General features: G+C 47.6%; 2 protein-coding genes across 2 annotated transcripts in view; both read left to right on the top strand.

Moving 5' to 3' along the window:
* Window positions 1–21,325, top strand: part of LOC309547170 (uncharacterized protein) — a 121,971-nt gene that overhangs the window by 98,074 nt on the left and 2,572 nt on the right. The window lies entirely within an intron of this gene.
* LOC309548346 (uncharacterized protein) overlaps window positions 1–21,325 on the top strand; it is a 93,058-nt gene that overhangs the window by 69,239 nt on the left and 2,494 nt on the right. The window contains exons 2-4 of the mRNA XM_082248283.1: window positions 15,144–15,172; window positions 15,375–17,173; window positions 19,213–19,277. Of these exons, the coding sequence (XP_082104409.1) occupies window positions 15,144–15,172; window positions 15,375–17,173; window positions 19,213–19,277 (1,893 nt within the window). The remainder of the gene's footprint in view (window positions 1–15,143; window positions 15,173–15,374; window positions 17,174–19,212; window positions 19,278–21,325) is intronic.

Here is a 21,325-nt window from a genome sequence, read left to right as displayed (position 1 = left end):
AGTACACACCAGAGGCCCCATCCCACTCTCCCTCTTCCCGTCCTCCTCCTGACCCCCATTCCAACTGAAGCCCTACTCCAGATACTTACCGGCTGAATCTGGGTTCCCAACCTGGCCAGCAGGGGGCGGTTGGGGGGAGCTGGGACAGCCTTTTTTGGCCGGCCGGGGGACAAAAGTCTCCAGTGGGGCATGAAACCGGCCTCTGCTCAGACGCAGTTTACATCATCCGTGCGGGGGGTGGAGGCCTGCGCTCTGTCCTTGTCTTCAACCCGCACTCAGTAGGTCAGCGATGGGGACTTTTTACTTTTCTTCACCAGGAATACTTTAGCTATGTCTGTGGCAGAAGCAGTGCAGCCTTTTTAAGGGGCATCAGAGTGGCCCAGGGGGCAATTTCCCCCCTGTCCCCTGGCACCGATGGGGGGCAGAGGTGAGGGTGAGTGCCTTGGGTGGAGACATTAGGAACACCTATGCCTCCCCCTCTGTGTTCCCGGGACTTAGTCAGTGTGGGAAAATCCTGGTAGATCCAGGACAATTGTTCATACACAGTACAATCTGATTGTACAATCTCTGTTCTGTGAGTCTTGTCTATCCCCTTGTAACATCAATAAAAATAAGTGTACCAAACATATGTAGCAGTATTTCCAGGCATTGGGCCTGATGTGGGTCTGCCATTGTTACCGGTGACCAGGGCCGGTGCTAGACTATTTTGCGCCCTAGGCAAGACCAGCTACTTGCACCCTCCCTAAAAAACTATACACATTGCCCCCCTTCCTGCACATAATGCCCCCTCCCCCTTTAACCCTACACTCCCTTCCTGAACACACTGCCCCCCCTTTCTGCACACAGTGCCCCCCCTTTAACGCTCCACCCTCTTCCTGCATACACTCCTGTATACTCTGCCCTCTTTAATCCTACACCCCTCTTCCTCTACCCACTGCTCTCCTTTAACCCTACACCTCCCTTCCTGAACACACTGCCCCCCCCTTCCTGCACACAGTGTCCCCCCCTTTAATGCTACACCCTCTCTCTGCACACGTCGCCCTCCTTTAATGCTTTACCCCCTTTAACCCTACACCCCCCTTCCTGTACACACTGCCCCCCTCTCTAGAGGTGACATCCACTGGGGATGAGGAGGTGACAGGAGAGGAATGTGGCACTGGCCATGGCTGTGCCCTAGGTGGCAGTGCGCCCTAGGCGGCTGCCTAGTGGTAGCTCTGGCCCTGCCGGTGACACTTCCAACACATTTAAGTTGTGAACCCAGGTGTGAGAATTGAGACAATGACCATTCTGGCATCTTTGCTTTGTTTTGTTTATTGTATTTTGGGGATGGCAGAAGGGAATGAGTGGGATACTCCTCTGGCTCAACTAGGTTTGACTGGGACTTTATACCAAAAAAAATTGCCCGTTGGCGCTGTCTTGACACCAGCTGAATGCCTGACCAGTGCTTCCTGGCATTTAAAGATACTGTTATGCTGAAGTTATGCTAGAACTTCAACTTTAACTTGCTTGTTAACTCAGAAGATCCAGGTCTGTAGAACACTTGACTCAATGTAGCTCAAAAGTCACTGAACAGCTTCCTTCAGCCCTTCACTGACTGAGGTAGCTCCTTGTCACTGCTTGTGCTACTGCAACTCTTAACTCTGTACACTGCACACAATAACTTTTCAGGGCCCAACTGCTGGCGTCCCCTCTAATACTTCAGGGTCCTCTGACTAGGCACCCCCTCTACACTTCAGGGTCCTCTGACTAGGCACCCCCTTTACAACTAGCCGACTCCTGGATCCCTGGGAACTTCACTGGAGTGGTCCCCTCTACACTAGACAGACCCCTAGGGGCCGTTAACAATACTCACGACCTTGGCAGGCTTTCTTGGAACTGAACCCCTCTTCCTCCACTGGTCCTCGGCACACCGGATCCCCTCTGCAGCTCAGTTCAGCACTCTCTAGATTCCCAGGCAGCCACCCGGAACACCCAATCCTTCTGACAGGAGGAGAGACAGCCGTACCCTCCCTCCTGGGACTCTGCTTCCCGCCAAAGACGCAGCGTCAAGCCTTCCCCCTCAAACTTATACCCACTCCCAGAATCCTCTGCGGCAGAATCTGCCTTCTGGGGTAGATACAGACCTGAATGTATCTCTGATTAGGTTTCCTCCACTGCCCAATGAGAACCCTCTCATGGAGGGTTGTAACATCCCCTTGTAACATCAATAAAAATAAGTATACCAAACATATGTAGCAGTATTTCCAGGCATTAGGCCTGATGTGGGGTAGATACAGACCTGAATGTATCTCTGATTGGGTTTCCTCCACTGCCCAATGATATCCCTCTCATGGAGCCAGTGGAGAGACTCCCCTCTCTGCAGACACACCTGGGAGACATGACAGCCCAGCTAAAATGATGGCCCTGCTCTTAAGCAGCCAAAGCCCAATATACTTTTACCTAGCACCTACCCTGTAGGGCAGTGGTCCTCAACTCCGGTCCTCAGGGCCCACTAACAGGCCAGATTTTAAGTATTACCTTGGGGAGATGCAGACTAGAATACTGCAATCACTGAGCAGCAAATGATATCACCTGGGATTTATTTCAGTTATCTTGCAAACCTGGCCTGTTAGTGGGCCCTGAGGACCAGGGTTGAGGACCACTGCTGTAGGGTGCTACACATATAATAAAGTCCCCCCCCTCCCCCACAGGCACGCATATCCACAAAGCAAAAACCCGCAGAGTGCGGACACATGCACGCAGATTGTACAACATGTATAAGATATGGTGGCGCACGCGGAGTAATGAAGCCATTCCAGGACTGGTATTTCTGGCTATCTGTAAATTAAAGGGCAGTAAAGGTTTATAGAGCCTCCTATGGGCAATTGGAGATAGCAGTTTGACACCGTTTGGTGGTCGCTCACAATTCTGAGTCTGGACATATTTGGTATCCAGTTACTGGACGCAGTCTGGTCTGGTACATTGTGTACGAGGAATGGGGATCGTACTGCAGTGTCCGTGTGAACTACAATTCATTTTATGTTTTACTGGAAATCTCAGCCTGACAAACAGTTCTACAAATACTAAGAGACTTCATAAATCACACCACCATCCTTTTTTTTCATGTCTGGGGGGGTTTAGTACTTTTTCCATGTAAAAGAAATCGGTGGAAGAAATAGTTCTAGCAATAAAAGGGTCAAATCCACAAAGACGGGGAAGTGGGCGGGGCTGAGGACACAGGATTGCCCCACCCATGGATACATTGTATATAAAGGAGGAAGATCTCCATTAATGGACACATTTCTTCTAAACAACAGAGGTCCTGAACACTGGATGTTAGTGTAAATAAAAGTGTCATGGACAGTACTCATACAGCTACAATCACCTCTTCTTTTTGTTTTTTACTTTTACATTTTTATTGGAATTTTAATTTAACAATTTCAACAATAACATTTACAGTTATTTGTTACTTCTGACTCATTGCTTGGTACATGTAACAACAGTTAGGAAAATGAAGAAAATTATGAAGATTACAGGAGTACAAGGTAAAATCACCTCTTCTAAACGACAACAAATCCTTGTCTCATTACTGGAAAAATGTAATCCCTGAGCTACAAGAAAATGTAGGACAACCCCTCCCCCCTTCTGCCTGAGCTACAAGAAAATGGAGGACACCCTTCCCCCCTTCTGTCTGAGCTACAAGAAAATGGAGGACACCCCTCCCCCCTTCTGTCTGAGCTACAAGAAAATGGAGGACAACCCCTCCCTCTTTTCTGAGCTACAAGAAAATGGAGAACACCCCTTCTCCCTCCTGTCTGAGCTACAAGAAAATGGAGGACACCCCTCCTCCCTTCTGTCTGAGCTACAAGAAAATGGAGGACCCCCCCCTCCCTCTCTGAGCTACAAGAAAATGGAGGACACCCCTCCTCCTTCCTGTCTGAGCTACAAGAAAATGGAGGACAGCCCCTCCTCCCTCCTGTCTGAGCTGCAAGAAAATGGAGGACATCCCTCCTCCCTCCTGTCTGAGCTACAAGAAAATGGAGGACACCCCCTCCCTTCTGTCTGAGCTATAAGACAATGGGGGACACTCCCTCCCTGTCTGAGCTACAAGAAAATGGAGGACAGCCCCTCCTCCTTCCTGTCTGAGCTACAAGAAAATGGAGGACACCCCTCCTCCCTCCTGTCTGAGCTACAAGAAAATGGAGGACATCCCCTCCCTTCTGTCTGAGCTACAAGACAATGGGGGACACTCCCTCCCTTCTGTCTGAGCTACAAGACAATGGGGGACACTCCCTCCCTCTCTGTGCTACAAGAAAATGGAGGACACCCCCTCCCTCTCTGTGCTACAAGAAAATGGAGGACACCCCCCTCCCTCTCTGAGCTACAAGAAAATGGAGGACACCCCCTCCCTCTCTGAGCTACAAGAAAACGGAGGACGCCCCCCCCTCTCTCTCTGGGCTACAAGAAAATGGAGGACACCCCCTTTCTAAGCTACAAGAAAATGTAGGACACCCCCCCCCTTTTCTAAATGTAGATGCAGCCAGAAAAAGACAGGAGGCTGACGAAGAAACTTCTGGAGAGCTTGGGTAAGATGAGGGAATGGAGGGGGATAGAGGAAGGGAAGGGAACCGTGGGGTCACTATGGGGGAGGGGCAGTATAGGGAATTGTCTTCAGTTCACACCAACATGCTAAACAAAACCATCAACATGAGCCCCAATGGTTCCTCACACCCCCTCCCCCTCCTCCCTCCTCTGCAATTGTCCCATCCTGTCTGCTTATACTACAAATCATCTGTACTGTCAATTAGATCACTTCTCCCCCCTCATAGATCACCTCCCTCCCCCCCCCCACACAGATCACCTACTTCCCCCTACACAGATCACCTACTTCCCCTTACACAGATCACCTACCTCCCCCCTACACAGATCACCTACCTCCCCCCTACACAGATCACCTACTTCCCCCTCTACACAGATCACCTACTTCCCCCTCTACACAGATCACCTACTTCCCCCCTACACAGATCACCTACTTCCCCCTACACAGATCACCTACTTCTCCCTCTACACAGATCACCTACTTCCCCCCTACACAGATCACCTAGCTCCCCCCTACACAGATCACCTACTTCTCCCTCTACACAGATCACCTACTTCCCCCCTACACAGATCACCTAGCTCCCCCCTACACAGATCACCTAGCTCCCCCCTACACAGATCACCTACCTCCCCCCTACACAGATCACCTACTTCCCCCTCTACACAGATCACCTACTTCCCCCTCTACACAGATCACCTACTTCTCCCTCTACACAGATCACCTACTTCTCCCTCTACACAAATCACCTATCCCCCCACACAGATCACCTACTTCCCCCCTCTACACAGATCACCTACCCCCCCCCCTACACAGATCACCTACCTCCCCCTCTACACAGATCACCTACTTCCCCCCTCTACACAGATCACCTACTTCCCCCCCTCTACACAGATCACCTACTTCCCCCCTCTACACAGATCACCTACTTCCCCCCTCTACACAGATCACCTACTTCCCCCTCTACACAGATCACCTACTTCCCCCCTACACAGATCACCTACTTCACCCTCTACACAGATCACCTACTTCACCCTCTACACAGATCACCTACTTCCCCCTCTACACAGATCACCTACTTCCCCCTCTACACAGATCACCTACTTCTCCCAACACAAATCACCTATTACAACCCCCCCCCCCCCACACAGATCACCTACTTCCCCCCTCTACACAGATCACCTACTTCCCCCCCCACACAGATCATCTACTCCCCCCCTACACAGATCACCTACTTCCCCCCTCTACACAGATTACCTACTCCCCCCCCCTACACAGATCACCTACTACCCCCTACACAGATCACCTACCTCCCTCCTACACAGCAGGTTTAACATAAAAAAGACATCTCCAGTCAGAGCCGCTGTACTAACAAGCCAATGTTAGTGCAGCGGTCTCCACTGCTGTGCTGTTGTGTTCTAGCAGTGGAAAGCCCCTCCCCCCCAACACTCTGGTAAACCATTGGGCTGAGAGCACTGATCGGGAGCCAGTCGGCTGCTGGTTTTCCAGCATGCTTGTCCAACAGAGGCCGGGCGAAAGGCAAGCTTCTGTCAGACTAGGTGCCATACACACTAGGGATCGACTGATTATCGGCAATGCCGATATATCAGGGGCTGATATGCAGTTTCCCCGATATATCGGAATCGATCCCTGAGGTTACCGATATTGCCGATATTTCGGGAAAGTGCTGTACCGGAGTGATGTCTGCAGCTAGAGGCATCAACCCGGTACCGGCGTCCATAGCCGACGGTCGGCTGTCTTTTAATGACAACTGATGTAGCTGAGAAGCCGCTTGGCTGTCATTACAAGGAGTGGGAGGGGACGTCCCCCCCTCCCACCGCCTTCCGCGGCTCACCCGGGTCTCCGGTCCCACCGGGGGACCCGGGCATCCTACCTGCACGGCTGCCGAAGACCCGATCAAAGCTGCACTCGGCTCTGATCGGGTCTCCATGTAAAAACCCGGAAGTGACATTCGGCGCCAAATTCAAAACAGCCAAACTTGAATGCTTTTACGTGCAGAGAAGGGGTTTGGGGTCAGCAGATATCGGCCGATACCGATATGCGATGACCAAGATATTGGTATCGGCAATAAAAAAAATGTTAACTGTCGGTTACTAATAAACACGTGTGGTTGGTGTGTACTAGGCTGAAGTCCCATCAAGCCTTTCCCATTATAAATTTACCCTCCAAAAATACAACTCCTGCCTCCACACTGTCAAAACAGTCCTAATTTTATCACTCATAAATGCCCTCTCACTAAGTCTTCGTCAACTTGTCTCTAATTTGAAATCTCTACTTCGTCCTTCACTCTTCTCCTAAAACTCAATTTACTAACGGCTAAAAGCAATGGTCACTATTCTGTTCACTTACTCTTCGACCTCTCTGCTGCCTTTGATACAGTTGACCACTCCCCCCTCCTCAAAAAAATCCCATTACCTTGGTCTTCATGAGTGCACTCTTCTTTGGTTCTCATTCGACCTATCCCACCACACTTTCAGTCTCATTTACAGCTCTATACTAAAAAATATTTCTGCGCTTAGCGGATATACAAATATGGGCCTTTCCTCCCACGTAAAAAATTACAAAAATATACGGTATATACCGTATTTATCGGCGTATAACACGCACCTCAAATTTAGGAGGGAAATTTTAGGAAAAAAGCTTAAATTTGAAATAAACAGCATTGAAGTCAGAAATTTTTTTTTTAATCAAACGCGGTCTTGCCAGTGCCCGTGAATGCAGCCTCATCAGCGCAGGGTTCATTCAGCCTCATCAGCGCAGTGTTCATCAATGCAGCCTCGCCAGCGCAGTGTCCATCAATGCAGCCTCGCCAGCGCAGTGTCCATCAATGCAGCCTCGCCAGTGCAGTGTCCCCCAGTGCAGCCTCGCCAGCGCAGTGTCCCCCAGTGCAGCCTCGCCAGTGCAGTGTCCCCCAGTGCAGCCTCGCCAGGGCAGTGTCCCCCAGTGCAGCCTTCGCCAGCGCAGTGTTCCTCAGTGCAGCCTCGCCAGCGCAGTGTACATCAATGCAGCCTCGCCAGCGCAGTGTCCCCCAGTGCAGCCTCGCCAGCGCAGTGTCCCTCAGTGCAGCCTCGCCAGCGCAGTGTCCATCAATGCACCCTCGCCAGCGCAGTGTCCCCCAGTGCAGCCTCGCCAGCGCAGTGTCCCTCAGTGCAGCCTCGCCAGCGCAGTGTCCCTCAGTGCAGCCTCGCCAGCGCAGTGTACATCAATGCAGCCTTGCCAGTGCAGTGTCCCCCAGTGCAGCCTCGCCAGTGCAGTGTCCCCCAGTGCAGCCTCGCCAGCGCAGTGTCCCTCAGTGCAGCCTCGCCAGCGCAGTGTCCCTCAGTGCAGCCTCACCAGCGCAGTGTCCCCCAGTGCAGCCTTGCCAGCGCAGTGTCCCTCAGTGCAGCCTCGCCAGCGCAGTGTACATCAATGCAGCCTCGCCAGTGCAGTGTCCCCCAGTGCAGCCTCGCCAGTGCAGTGTCCCCCAGTGCAGCCTCGCCAGCGCAGTGTCCCTCAGTGCAGCCTCGCCAGCGCAGTGTACATCAATGCAGCCTCGCCAGTGCAGTGTCCCCCAGTGCAGCCTCGCCAGTGCAGTGTCCCCCAGTGCAGCCTCGCCAGCGCAGTGTCCCTCAGTGCAGCCTCGCCAGCGCAGTGTCCCCCAGTGCAGCCTCGCCAGCGCAGTGTCCCTCAGTGCAGCCTCGCCAGCGCAGTGTACATCAATGCACCCTCGCCAGCGCAGTGTCCCCCAGTGCAGCCTCGCCAGTGCAGTGTCACCCAGTGCAGCCTCATTAGCGCAGTGTCCCCCAGTGCGGCCTCGCCAGCGCAGTGTCCCCCAGTGCAGCCTCACCAGCGCAGTGTCCTCCAGTGCAGCCTCGCCAGCGCAGTGTCCATCAATGCAGGGCAAAGTAACAGCAGCCTCACCAGCGCCATTGCAGAGAGCGGTGAAATACCGGTATTTTAAAAAGGCCGCGCTGAGAGGCAGAGGGGGGCGGGCCGGACCGAGGAGAAGCGAGGACAAGCGGCCGCTGTCATCAGTAGTCCCGGCGCCTATGATAGACGTCACACGTCCCGCGTCCTGCCATTGGATCACTGTGCTGTCTATCATAGGAGGCGGGACTTCCTATGACAGCAACCGCTCTTTCTTTCTTCTACTCGGCCCGGCCCGCCCCCCTCCTCTGCCTCTCAGCGCTGCCTGGACTGTTTTTTTTTTTAAATAGATCGGCGTATAACACGCACTGGTGTTTTGCCCTCCATTTTTAGGAGGAAAAAGTGCGTGTTATACGCCGATAAATATGGTATATATATGTAGTGCACCCCCTAAAGAGCCGCAAGTATAAAAGGATCCCCCACCCTGCACAGCCAGGCACACCACATTTTCACAACACACTTGAGTCAGATGAACAGACCAGTGCTTTGTTTTTGTTTTATTGAAGGAAATAAAACTTTGATAGGGGTGTTATGGGATGCCCACCTAACTTTTCAAGAACACAACTACACTGCTCAAAAAAATTTAAAGGAACACTTTTTAATCAGAGTATAGCATCAAGTCAATGTAACTCCTGGGATATTGATCTGGTCAGTTAAGTAGCAGAGGGGGTTGGTAAACAGTTTCAGCTGCTTTGCCCCTGTTGTTAAATTAACAACAGGGGCACTAGATGGGCAACAATGAGACGACCTCCAAAACATTATGGTTTATAGGTGGAGGCCACTGAAATTTTTTTCACTACTCATCTTTTTTGACTGTTTTTCACTAGTTTTGCATTTGGCTAGGGTCAGTGTCACTACTGGTAGCATGAGGAGATACCTGGACCTTATAGAGGTTGCACAGGCATTCCAACTTCTCCAGGATGGCACATCAATACATGCCGTTGCCAGAAGGTTTGCTGTGTCTCCCATCACAGTCTCAAGAGCATGGAGGGGATTCCAGGAGATGGGCAGTTACTCTAGGAGAGCTGGACAGGGCCAAGGAAGGTCCTTAACCCATCAGCAGGACCGGTATCTGCTCCTTTTTGCAAAGAGGAACAGGATGAGCACTGCCAGAGCCCTACAAAATGACCTCCAGCAGGACACTGGTGTGAATGTCTCTGACCAAACAATCAGAAACAGACTTCATGAAGGTGGCCTGAGGGCCCAGTTTCCTCTAGTAGGCCCTGTGCTCACTACCCGGCACCTTGGAGCTCGACAGGTATTTTCCATTGAACACCAGAATTGTCAGGTCCACCACTGGCGACCTGTGCTTTTCACAGATGAGAGCAGGTTCACCCTGAGCACATGTGACAAGACATGAAAGGGTCTGGAGAAGCCGTGGAGAACGTTATGCTCCCTGTAACATCGTTCAGCGTGACCGGTTTGGTGGTAGGTCAGTGATGGTCTAGGGAGGAATATCCATGGAGGGACACACAGATCTCTACAGGCTAGACAATGGCACCCTGACTGCCATTAGGGTTCGGGATTAAATCTTTGGACCCATTGTCAGACCCTACACTGGTGCAGTGGGTCCTGGGTATCTCCTGGTGCATGACAATGCCCGGCCTCATGTGACGAGAGTATGCAGCCAGTTCCTGGGGGATGAAGGAATTGATACCATTGAATGGCCCCCAGGCTCGCCTGACCTAAATCCAATAGAACACCTCTGGGACAGTGGCAGCCGGTGTATTGAGGGCGCAGGGGCGCCGCCCCCCCCATCCATGTGTCCGGCCCCCTAATCTGCATGCAGGGCGCCGGACGCATGGAGCTTAATGTTTTTTTTTTTTAAATCACCTGATTAGAGCCAGAGGCTCTAATAGGGTGATGCAAAGGGTGGAGCCGGGGCGCAGAGCAGTGGAGATTTTGCCAGGCAGTGTTTTCCTCCTGCAGTTCTGCTCCCGTGCCACTGGGCAGGACACCTTTGTGTATCGTGAAGTAGGTCCCCTCCACAGCCGAGCTCCCAGACCCAAGCTCACCCCCCCAGACTTGGGGGTTACCCTCAAGGATCTCCAATAGCCTGCTAACGGTCCACCTCCAGCTTCCACAAGAACTCCATTGCCCCTGTACTTGAGATTATGAGTACATGCAAACTCTATTAAAGTCTATGGGACACGAATATGAAAAATCAAAAGTTCTTATTTTTAAGGGTTATATGCAAGTTATTTCCAAAAAAAATGGAACAGGACCAGAGTACTGCCCTGAGGGACATGTATCAATGCAAAAAAAAGATAGTTTTTAAAGGAGCATTGATTTTAATGATGCTTAAAGTGAAACAATAGAAATTAAAAATTCCTTTAAATATCATGCCTGGGGGGGTCCTCTTAATGTGCCTGTAAAGTGGCACATTTGTGCGATGTATGGAGCTGGCTGCAGCAATACTGACATTTCTAAAGAGAAAAATGTTATTTAAACCTGCTCGCGGCTGTAATGTATTGTCGGCTCCTGGAAATACAAATAAAAAAATGGCATACGTTCCCCCCCAGTCCATACCAGGCCCTATGGGTCTGGTATGGATTTTAAGGGGAATCCAATGCAAAATGTAAAAAAAAAAATCCATACTAGACCCTTATCCGAGCAACCTGGCAAGTCAGGAAAGAGGGGGGGGGGGGGATGAGCAAGAGGCCCCCCTCCTGAACCATACCAGGCCACATGCCCTCAACATGGGGGGGTGCTTTGGGGCACCCCAAAGAACCTTGTCCCCATATTGATGGGGAAAGGGCCTCTTCCTGACAACCCTGGGCTGTGGTTGTCTGGGTCTGCGGGTGGGGAGCTTATCAGAATCTTCAAGCCCCCTTTAACAAGAAGACCCCCAGATCCCGCCCCCCCCCCATATGAATGGGTATTGGGTCCATCGTACCCCTACCCATTCACCAAAAAAAAATGTAAAAAATAAAAACCACAGAACACGGTTATATATATATATATATATATATATATATATATATATATACATACATATATATATATATATATATAAACTTTGTGGTATACACTGCACTATCTGATCTCGACAAACTGTAAAAAGCAAAAATCTCTCTCCTTGCCAGCAATGTATTATTAACTATAGAATTCCACTTATAAATCACCCACTGGCCAGGGGAATCGAACCCACAATGTTGCAATTGCAGGCCTGGTATTCTACCAGCTACGCCACGTTCAAGCACGCTTCGGTTGAGTACACTTTCCCTGCCCACAGTGGATGAGATGAAAGTTAGGGAGAGTGTGTTCAGCTTAAGCAGGCTTAACGGTGGTGTAGGTGGTAGAATACCAGGCTTGCAATGTGAGGACTGAGGAACTGTGGGTTCGCATCCCCCAGCCAGCAGGTGATTTATTGGAATTCTCAGAGGTCAGAGTCCATGTTAATGCGGGAACTCAAAGTTCCGGCGAAGAAGCCCATTTATTCGTCATTCGACGAACAAGCGAATAACCAATGTTCGAGTCAAACTTACATTCGACTCAAACTCAAAGCTCATTCCTACTATCCACTAACTACCTTCCTAATCTCTACTTTCACATACTATACATGGCTGTTGCGTAAGCACCAGCCTTATTTAGTGTGGGGCGTGGACTTAGCCCCTGAGGCATGATTGACTAAAGCCTTTGGCCAATCATGGCTCTGACAAGACATTAGGAACTTCCCGCTGAGCGCCCCATAATGCACTTACGTTCGACTCGAACACAGAGCCCATCCCTAAAGCTGGATATATATACTGATATGGACTGGGTGATGTGTTAGGATCTATACTGATATGGATTGGGTAATGTGTTAGGAAGGAAAGGATGCTACATCATTTGATGGAAATTAAAATTATCAATCTACAGAGGGCTGAATTCAAAGACACCCCAAAGTCTCTCTGCTCCAAAGACAGATACAGAAAATTCGAGTTAACTATCAGATGGTTTTTTGCACCAGATAAAATACAAGCTCAAAGGCTACATTTATGGACATATGAACTAAGATGAATGGTTTTGGTAATGTTGTCTTTGGCTTCGTGACTAGAGACAATCCCAACCTGTTCCTCATTGATCAGAGGTAGAAAACAGGGGGGAATGCAACTGGCAATGGATTGTAATTAGGGGATGGGAGAAGGGAATGAGTGGGATACTCCTCTGGCTCTTCTAGGCTTAACTGGGACTTTGTACAAAAAGGCTCTTGTCTTGGTGCCAGCTGAATGTCGACCAGCGCTTCCTGACGCTTCAAATGCTGCTTGACTGAATTAGTGCTGAAACCTCGACTTTAACTTGGATTGTTAGCTCAGAAGCTCCAGGGCTGTAGAACTCTTGACTCCTGATACTTGCTGTAGCACAAAAGTCACTGAACAGCTCCTTCTAACCCTTCACTGGCTGAGGTAGCTCCTTGTCACTACTTGTGCTGCTGCAACTCTTAACTTTGTACACTTTACACTGTACAGTGACTCTTCAGGGCCCAAACTGCAGGTACCCCCTCTAATACTTCAGGGTCATCTGACTAGGTATCCCCTCTAATACTTCAGGGTCCTCTGACTCCTGGATCCCTAGAACCTTCTCCGGAGTGGTCCCCTCTGACACTAGGCAGACCCCCAGGGGCAGGCCACAGTACTCACGACCTTTGTAGGCTTTCCTGGAACTGGACCCCTCTCTCTCCGCTGGTTCTTAGGCTGGTTCTGGGCCCACCGGATCCCCTCTGAAGCTCAGCTCCACACTCTTTGGATTCCCAGGCCGCCACCCGGGACACCCACTTCCTCTGACAGGAGAGACAGCCGTACTCTCCCTCCTCGGGGTCTGCTTCCCGCCAAAGACGATGCGTCATGAGTTCCTTCAGAACTTATACCCACTCCCAGAATCCTCTGCGGCAGAATCTGCCTTCTGGGTTAGATACAGGCCTGAGTGTGTCTCTGATTGGATTTCCTCCACTGTCCAATGAGAATCCTCTCATGGAGCCAGTGGGGAGACTCCCCTCTCAGCAGAGACACCTGGGAGACATGACAGCCAGCTGAAATCATGGCCCTGCTGTTAAGCAGCCAAGGCCCACTATACTTTACCTAGCACCTACCTGTAGCTTGCTACACATGTGTATGATAATCTAATCATTTTTTAAAATTATTTTTATTTTATTTAAATGTAGGGTTTTTTTTACACTTTTTATTAATTTTCATTTATTTTATTTCATTTAACTTTAATATTAACAAGCCCCCTTGTGATAGCTTCCTTTATGGAGATGTAGCACTGTCCCCGTCAGGCTTGCTGTGTTAGGACTTCTTGGGTCTCCTCTGATTACCTGCAGACAGTCACTTAGGGACAGTTTACGCATTTATCTTTACTCCCAATGGCTTGTTACTCAATAAACAGTCCAGGGGGTTTGGTTTTATATTTAATGTAGAACTTGGATGGGAGAAGGGAATAGTGGGATGCTCGAACTTGAACTATTTACAGTTGATAAGGACAACTTTCACTTGGCCTCACCAGGTTACTGTGGAAGCGGTCACACTGCTTAGACCATACTGCCACATGTATGGAAGGGGTTAAGTCTTCTTGCTCTCTCCAGCAGCAGACTTGATGCAACTACATTATCTTCAGGACAATGTCTAGCATCCCCTTGACTGACACCCGTCCATTGACTCTTCTAGCTCAAGGGATGGCCCTCACATGACAGGCCCCATGGCACAGATCTAGACTCACTGTATGCAGAATGAGATCCTTTCCAGTGTCTCCCTTCCGGTCAGCTCTTCAGGACATCTGGGTTCATTAAAACCTTTTAAGAAATTGTACCAAATCCTCACAAAGCTTGTAGGGAGGTGCAATCTGTATTTACCACTGTAGGTGTCAACCTAAGCAGCAAAGCAAAGGGGGAATGAAGTTGTAAGGAACTTGGTTCCTCAATGACTTCCTGCAGTCAGCCCTCTGATTGGATGCTGGCATTCCACGTGACCTTGTTAGCCATCTTGGGCCAGGCAGAGTCTATTAATGACTCCAGCTATTGGATTTTGGCACTCTTTGTGCAAGTGGATAGTAAAAGGACAGGTTGCCCATCTAGCAGGGACAGTTATAGAGGTAGAGGAAGGTTCAGGAGGAACTAGGGATAGTGCAGGAACTACGTCCATCTCTGCTTCAGGAAGCCACCTCTATCGGTCTGGACCATCAAAGCCTGCATTCCCGTTCCTCATTGCAGACAATGTTGGCATCATCCAAAACTACACACCACTTGTACTGTTCGTAAATGGCTCTGTGTGGCTGTGCCTACCTGCCGGGCCTAGTTTTATTTTGCTGGGACTTTCTACAATATACTGCTATTGACTATCTTGGACTATGTGTGCTTACTGCCAGCCACCCCATGCTGCACCTTGATCATAAGCTGAACACACTTCTTCAGATTTATGGTACAGTTTGTGCTGGAAATGCAGTACAATGCTTTGAATGGGACCAAAAAATGAATTTAATAAATGATACCAACCAATAGAAATATTGGGAATAATAAAGTGCTCCCTGAAACACACAAAAAAAACTTAAACCTGTATATCACATACTATTTTTAAAATAAATAATGAAGGATAAATAAAAGAGAAAGCAACTTTACTATTGTCCCATTTACAGAATATAATGTTTTTTTTTAATCTCTGTATAGGTGGATTGATGAACCAAGTTTTTCATCAGGTTGGTCTTCTTAGTCACAACTGAGTCACCCCGGGGAAAAATCTATATGGGTGTTCTGAGAGACTAAAAGGCTTTACTGGAGGATTTATGATGGACACAAGCAATATCAATGTTCTAAATGTATTGATTGTTGTGGATATACTTCTACATTAATCCAGTCTCAGAGGTCAACAGGAGTGAAGTTATTTCAGGTCTGTTGAAGTGGCATTGGCTTTAGATCAAACCCAAGTGAGAACTCACACAAGAGAGAAGCTATATCTTTTTATGGATTGTAGTAAAAGTTTTACTGCAAAATCAGACCTAACTAAATACCAGATGGAACACACAGAAGGGAAGCCGTATCAGGGTTCTGAACATGTCCTAGTTTTTGCAATGCAACCAAACCTTGGACTTGAGGGAGCTCCCACTAAAGTGAAGAGATATTTTTGTTCTAAATGTGGCAAAGCTTTTGCAGCAATGTCACAACTTCTCACGCATGAGAGGGTTCATACAGGGGAGAAGCCATTTCAGTGTTCCAAATGCAGCAAACCTTTCGCAACAAAGGGAACTCTTATCGCACACGAGAGGGTTCATACAGGGGAGAAACCATATCAGTGTTCTGAATGCGGCAAAGCTTTTACAACAAAGACCAATCTTATCAGACACCAGATGGTTCATGCAGATGAACAGCCATTTTATGATTCTGAATGTGATAAAGATTTTACACTGAAGTCAAAGCTTATTAAACACCAGAGGATTCACATTGGAGCAAAACCATTTCAGTGTTCTGAATGTGATCAAGCTCTTTTAACAAAGTCAGGTCTTCACAGACATCAGATGGTTCACAGAAAACCATTTCAGTGTTCTGAATGTGACATGGCTTTTAGAACAAAGTCACTGCTTATAAGACACAAAAGGGTTCACGCTGGAGAGGCACCATATCCATGCTCAAAATGTGATAAAGCTTTTATACAAAAGTCATGTCTTGTTACGCACCAGATGGATCACACAGGAGAGAAGCCGTATCAGTGTTCTAAATGTGACAAAGCTTTTCCACTTAAAGCAAACCTCATCAAACACCAAAACAGCCACATTAGGAAGAAACCATATTGGTGTTCTGAATGTAACAAACCTTGTAGAGATAAGTCAACCCTTATTACACACCTCAGGGTTCACACGGGAGAGAAGCCATTTCAGTGTGCTGATTGTGATAAAGCTTTTACAGCAAAATCAGATCTTATCAGACATGAGAGGGTCCACACTGGAGAGAAGCCATTTAATTGTTCAGAATGTGACAAAGCTTTTGCATTGAAGGCACACCTTATCAAGCACGAGAGGATTCACACTGGAGAGAGTCCGTACAAGTGTTCTGAATGTGACAAAGCTTTTACAGGGAAGGAAGAGCTTATCAGACATAAGAGGATTCACACTGGAGAGAAGCCATATCAGTGTTCGGAATGTGACAAAGCTTTTACAATTAAGTTAGGTCTTATCAATCACATGAGGATTCACACTGGAGAGAAGCCGTATCGGTGTTCTGAATGTTACAAAGCATTTGGGAGGAAGGAAAACCTTGCCAAACACCAGATGATTCACACTGGAGAGAAACCATTTCAGTGTCCCGAATGTGATAAAGCTTTTAGAGTGAGGTCAGATCTTATCGCACATAAGAAGGTTCACACTAGAGTAAAACCAGATTTAAAGAGGCCTTTTAAATGTTCTGAATGTGACAAGGCTTTTACACAGAAGTCAGCTCTTAACACACACACGAAGTTTCACATTGGAGTGAAGCCGTATCGGTGTTCTGAATGTGAAAAAGCTTTTACGCTGAAGGCAGATCTCAACAGACACCAGAGGATTCACACTGGAGAAAAGCCGTATCAATGTTCTAAATGCAATAAAGCTTTTACACAGAAGACACAACTTATTAGACACTTGAATGTTCATGCTGGAGCTAAATTGTGTTCTGAATTAGACAAAGCGTATCATTCACAAGAGCATTCACTGTCTTCATCCTCAGCAGCATAAAGTAAACTGTAGAAGGGGGATATTAAAGGGGTAGCAGCTACACCATTAGAAAAGAGTTTGGGGTGTCCCAGCAGTTTCACACCCCATGTCACCAACAATCTAGTGGAAAGGAACAAAGATACCTTTAGAAACAAACTTGCCACAATTCATGAGCAAACAGGGATGTAATGTATGGAGTTTAGTCCTTTTGTCCATCAGGCACACACCTAGAGAGCCATGGAATATTTTGCCTTTTGATATACTTTTTGGACAAGCACCATTGACTGAAATGTGTTTTCTTTAATGATTCTCATTTTTTTTTCGTTGCTTATGAAGCTTTGATTGAACATGTAATTTGTTTGCTTCATAAACTAAATGATCTGCTTTCCCAAGTGTTTTCTTTATTTCAAGATCCCCAGCTAATACATAAACAAATCTTCCTCTCCAGGTAGTGGTCAAGTAGAATTTTGCCAAGCCTCTGCTGCCAAACTTGAGGGCTCCAAATAAAACTGGTCATACGATGATTGAAATTTAGCCCGTTCAGCAGGATCTGGACAAATATTAATCAGTGTATGACAATGCCTGCATGAGAGAAGTTGATCAACTTCTGTCGAAGGGCAAAACTTTGGCAAACTTTTCTCTGAAGGCCCCTCTGAAATTTGTCTCTTACTAAATACCTTGGATTGTCTACCTTCCAAAAGGGGTCACTTTTCTGTGCCTCAAGAAATTAGATAGGCCATCGGTACATTGGGACTGATCAATTTTCACACACACACACACATTATATATATATATATATATATATATATATATATATATATATATATATATATATATATATATATATGAGATAGATAGATAAAGATATAGCACCCCCTAGTGTGCTACTAGTGGTAGTGCAGACAAAAGATAGTCTGGCCCAGGGCTAAGCCTGAGCCATGGAGTGTAGGGGTTCAGTAGAGTTCAGGGCTGGATGACTCATCCAGTCAGCACTCTGGTGCCTCCCCCAGGTTCTAGAATGTTGGAGAATGTTCTAGAAATTAGTGGACGGAAGCTAGGACTTTTGTCCTGAATATTTAGGGGCCCCTAGCCAATCCCAAGGAAGTGGGCCTGGCAGGGGACTAAGTGAGTCCTTAAATAGACATGAGCCATACCAGCAGGGGAGTCGGGTGGAAGATGGAGATGCAGTGCTGAGGGAGTCTGTCTGTGGCCCTCCAGGGACCCCTGCCAGGGAGGGGCTTTACTTCGGGCCGGAGCTTGGCTGGCTGGCCTGAAAGTATCCTGTAGTTTTGTTTGTATACTCTTACCTCCTTGCTGCAGTGCTTCAATCTTGCCTCTTTTCACATGTGGTGTTTGGCTTCTCTGTTTTCCTATGGGCGTTGCCTGTTCCACTGTGGGTTATATCCTTTTCCTGTCTATTACTTCCTGGGTCACCTCCCTGTTTGCTTCCCTATATATACACCGCTCCTTGCTTGAGCAACTTCACTGTTCTCTGAGCTCTGATCTGTATACCCCTAGACTATCATATCTGATTTCCTGTGTACCGACCCAGCTTCGCTTCTCCGTCTATGTTCGTTTGCTGCCTGTCCTGACCTCAGCTTGTCTCTTGGATATCCTTAAAGTCTGCTGTTTATTCTGCACATGCCAGCAGTCTCCACATCTTCAGCTGGGCCTACCTGGGGGCCGCGACCTGGTTCCAGCCTGCTGCAAGTCCATCCCCACCATCAGGGGCCCTGGTGAAGAAGCAGGCTTAGACTCTGCGCCCTGGGGAATCCTGAGCTGGGGTTCTAGAAGGGCTCACTACCACAGACCCGCAGTTTTCTCAAGCCAGGAGCAGTGCACTGAGCATGTGGAGCATGTGCATATATAGGGAAGCAAACAGGGAGGTGACCCAGGAAGTAAAAGACAGGAAAAGGATATAACCCACAGTGGAGCAGGCGATGCCCATAGGAGAACAGAGAAGCCAAATGCCACATGTGAAAAGAAGCAAGATTGAAGCACTGCAGCAAGGAGGTAAGAGTATACAAACAAAACTACAGGCTAACTTGTGACAGATCCTACCACAGGAGACATTAGAAGAAGGCTTTCCTGAAAGGGAGCTGGATCAAGGAAGGACAGAGTGAGTAGATCAGCATGGTGTAGGGACTGACAAGTGGAGAGACTTCCACATGTAGCAGGTGTCTCTTGAAGACAGCTGTGTGCTTAAGTCTTCAGCCTTGCCCTGAGAGATCTCCAGAAAGTATCCCCAAGCAACAAGGTGCTACAGCAAAAAGGCTGCGAGAGCAGGATCTGATGGACCAGTGACACTATCAGAAATGCTGCTGAGAAGAGAACCAGGTAGCTCGACAATTAAAATCTCCTGTGTGAGCAGCTGAAGTTTTGTGAACTTTTAAATTTTTTTTTCTTTTCCTTTTAACCACTTTACCACCGGAGGATTTTGCTGTCTTACGTCTGGGCCACTTTTTGTGATTCGGCGCTGTGCTAATTTAACTGACAATTGCGCGGTCGTGCGATGCCGTACCCAAACTAAATTTACTTCCTTTTTTTCCCACAAACAGAGCTTTCTTTTGGTGGTATTTGATCACCTGTGCGATTTTTACTTTTTGCGCTATAAACAAAAAAAGAGCGTAAATTTTGAAAAAATAACAATATTTTTCACATTTTTTTATATGAAATTCCCCCCAAAAAAATGTAAAAATCTAATTTTTTTTTAATTTTTGGCCAATTTGTTTTCTGCTACATATGTTTAGTAAAAAAAAATTGCAATAAGCGTATTTTGATTGGTTTGCGCAAAAGTTATTGCGTTTACTAACTAAGGGAAAGATTTATGTCATTTTTGGTAATGACATAGTCTGCGATTTGTGTAATGACGGCAATCTGCAAATTTTTTTTTGCGGGACTGCAACATTGCGGCGGACAGATCGGACCCTTGACTGACATTTCTGACACTTTTGGGGGTACCAGTGACATTACCACAGTAATCAGTGCTATAAATATGCACTGTTACTGTAAAAATGACACTGGCAGGGAAGGGGTTCATTTTTATTGGTGATCAAGGGGTTAATGTATGCCTGGTGCTTACTAACGTGTGTGGGGGGAGGGGACTATGTGACACAAGGACAGATCGCAGGTTCAGCTACGCTGAATCCTGCAATCTGTCCCTGCCTGTCACTTAGGAGATCCGCCCGCTTGTGTTTACACAAGCGGGCGGATCTCCACACTCGATTCCCCGATGATCGCCGCTGCTCGACTCCCACTGTGACTGAATACAGCGGGAGTGAGCCTCCGGCATCGCGCGTGCCGCCGAGAGAGGGGAATGTCTGGTGACGTAGGTCTACGTCGCCAGACGTTATCGAGCCACTTTGCCGCAGTACAGCTCTAGTAAGCAGTGCGGAAGTGGTTAATAAAAGTGGGTCAGGAAGTCCTTAACCACTTTAAGACTGGAAGGATTTGCCCCCTTAATGACCAGGCCCTATTTTGCGATTCGGCATTGTGTTACTTTAATGGACAATTGCGCGGTCATGTGACGCTGTACCCAAACAAAATTTACGTCCTTTTTTTCCTCACAAATAGAGCTTTCTTTTGGTGGTATTTGATCACCTGTGCAATTTTAATTTGTTTGCCCTATAAACAAAAAATAATCCCGACAATTTTGAAAAAAAAAAACAAAAAAAAAAAAGCAATATTTTTTACTTTCTGCTATAAAACATTACCAATAAAAAAATGTAAAAAAACACTTTTTTTCATCAATTTAGGCCAATATATATTCTGCTACATATTTTTATAAAAAAAAAAAATTCCCAAAAAGCGCATATTAACTGGTTTGCGCAAAAGTTATAGCATCTACAAACTAGAGGATAGATTTATAGCATTTTTTTAAAAGTGTTTTTACTAGTAATGGGGGCGATCAGCGATTTTTAGCGGGACTGCAACATTGTGGCGGACGAATTCTGTCACTAAGTGACACTTCTTGGGGACCAGTGACACTGATACAGTGATCAGTGCTAGAAAAAAATGCACTGTTACTGTATAAATTACACTGGCAGGGAAGGGGTTTACACTAAGGGTGATCAAGGGGTTAAGTGGTGCTCCTCCTAGGGAATGCTTTCTAACTGTGTGGGGGATGGATGTGAACTACATTTCCCATGATGCTCAACTACACTGCAG

The sequence above is a fragment of the Pelophylax lessonae genome (genome assembly GCF_965119305.1).
Source record: "Pelophylax lessonae genome assembly, chromosome: 2".
Taxonomy (NCBI): Eukaryota; Metazoa; Chordata; class Amphibia; order Anura; family Ranidae; genus Pelophylax; species Pelophylax lessonae.
This window is presented reverse-complemented; position numbering and strand designations above follow the sequence as displayed.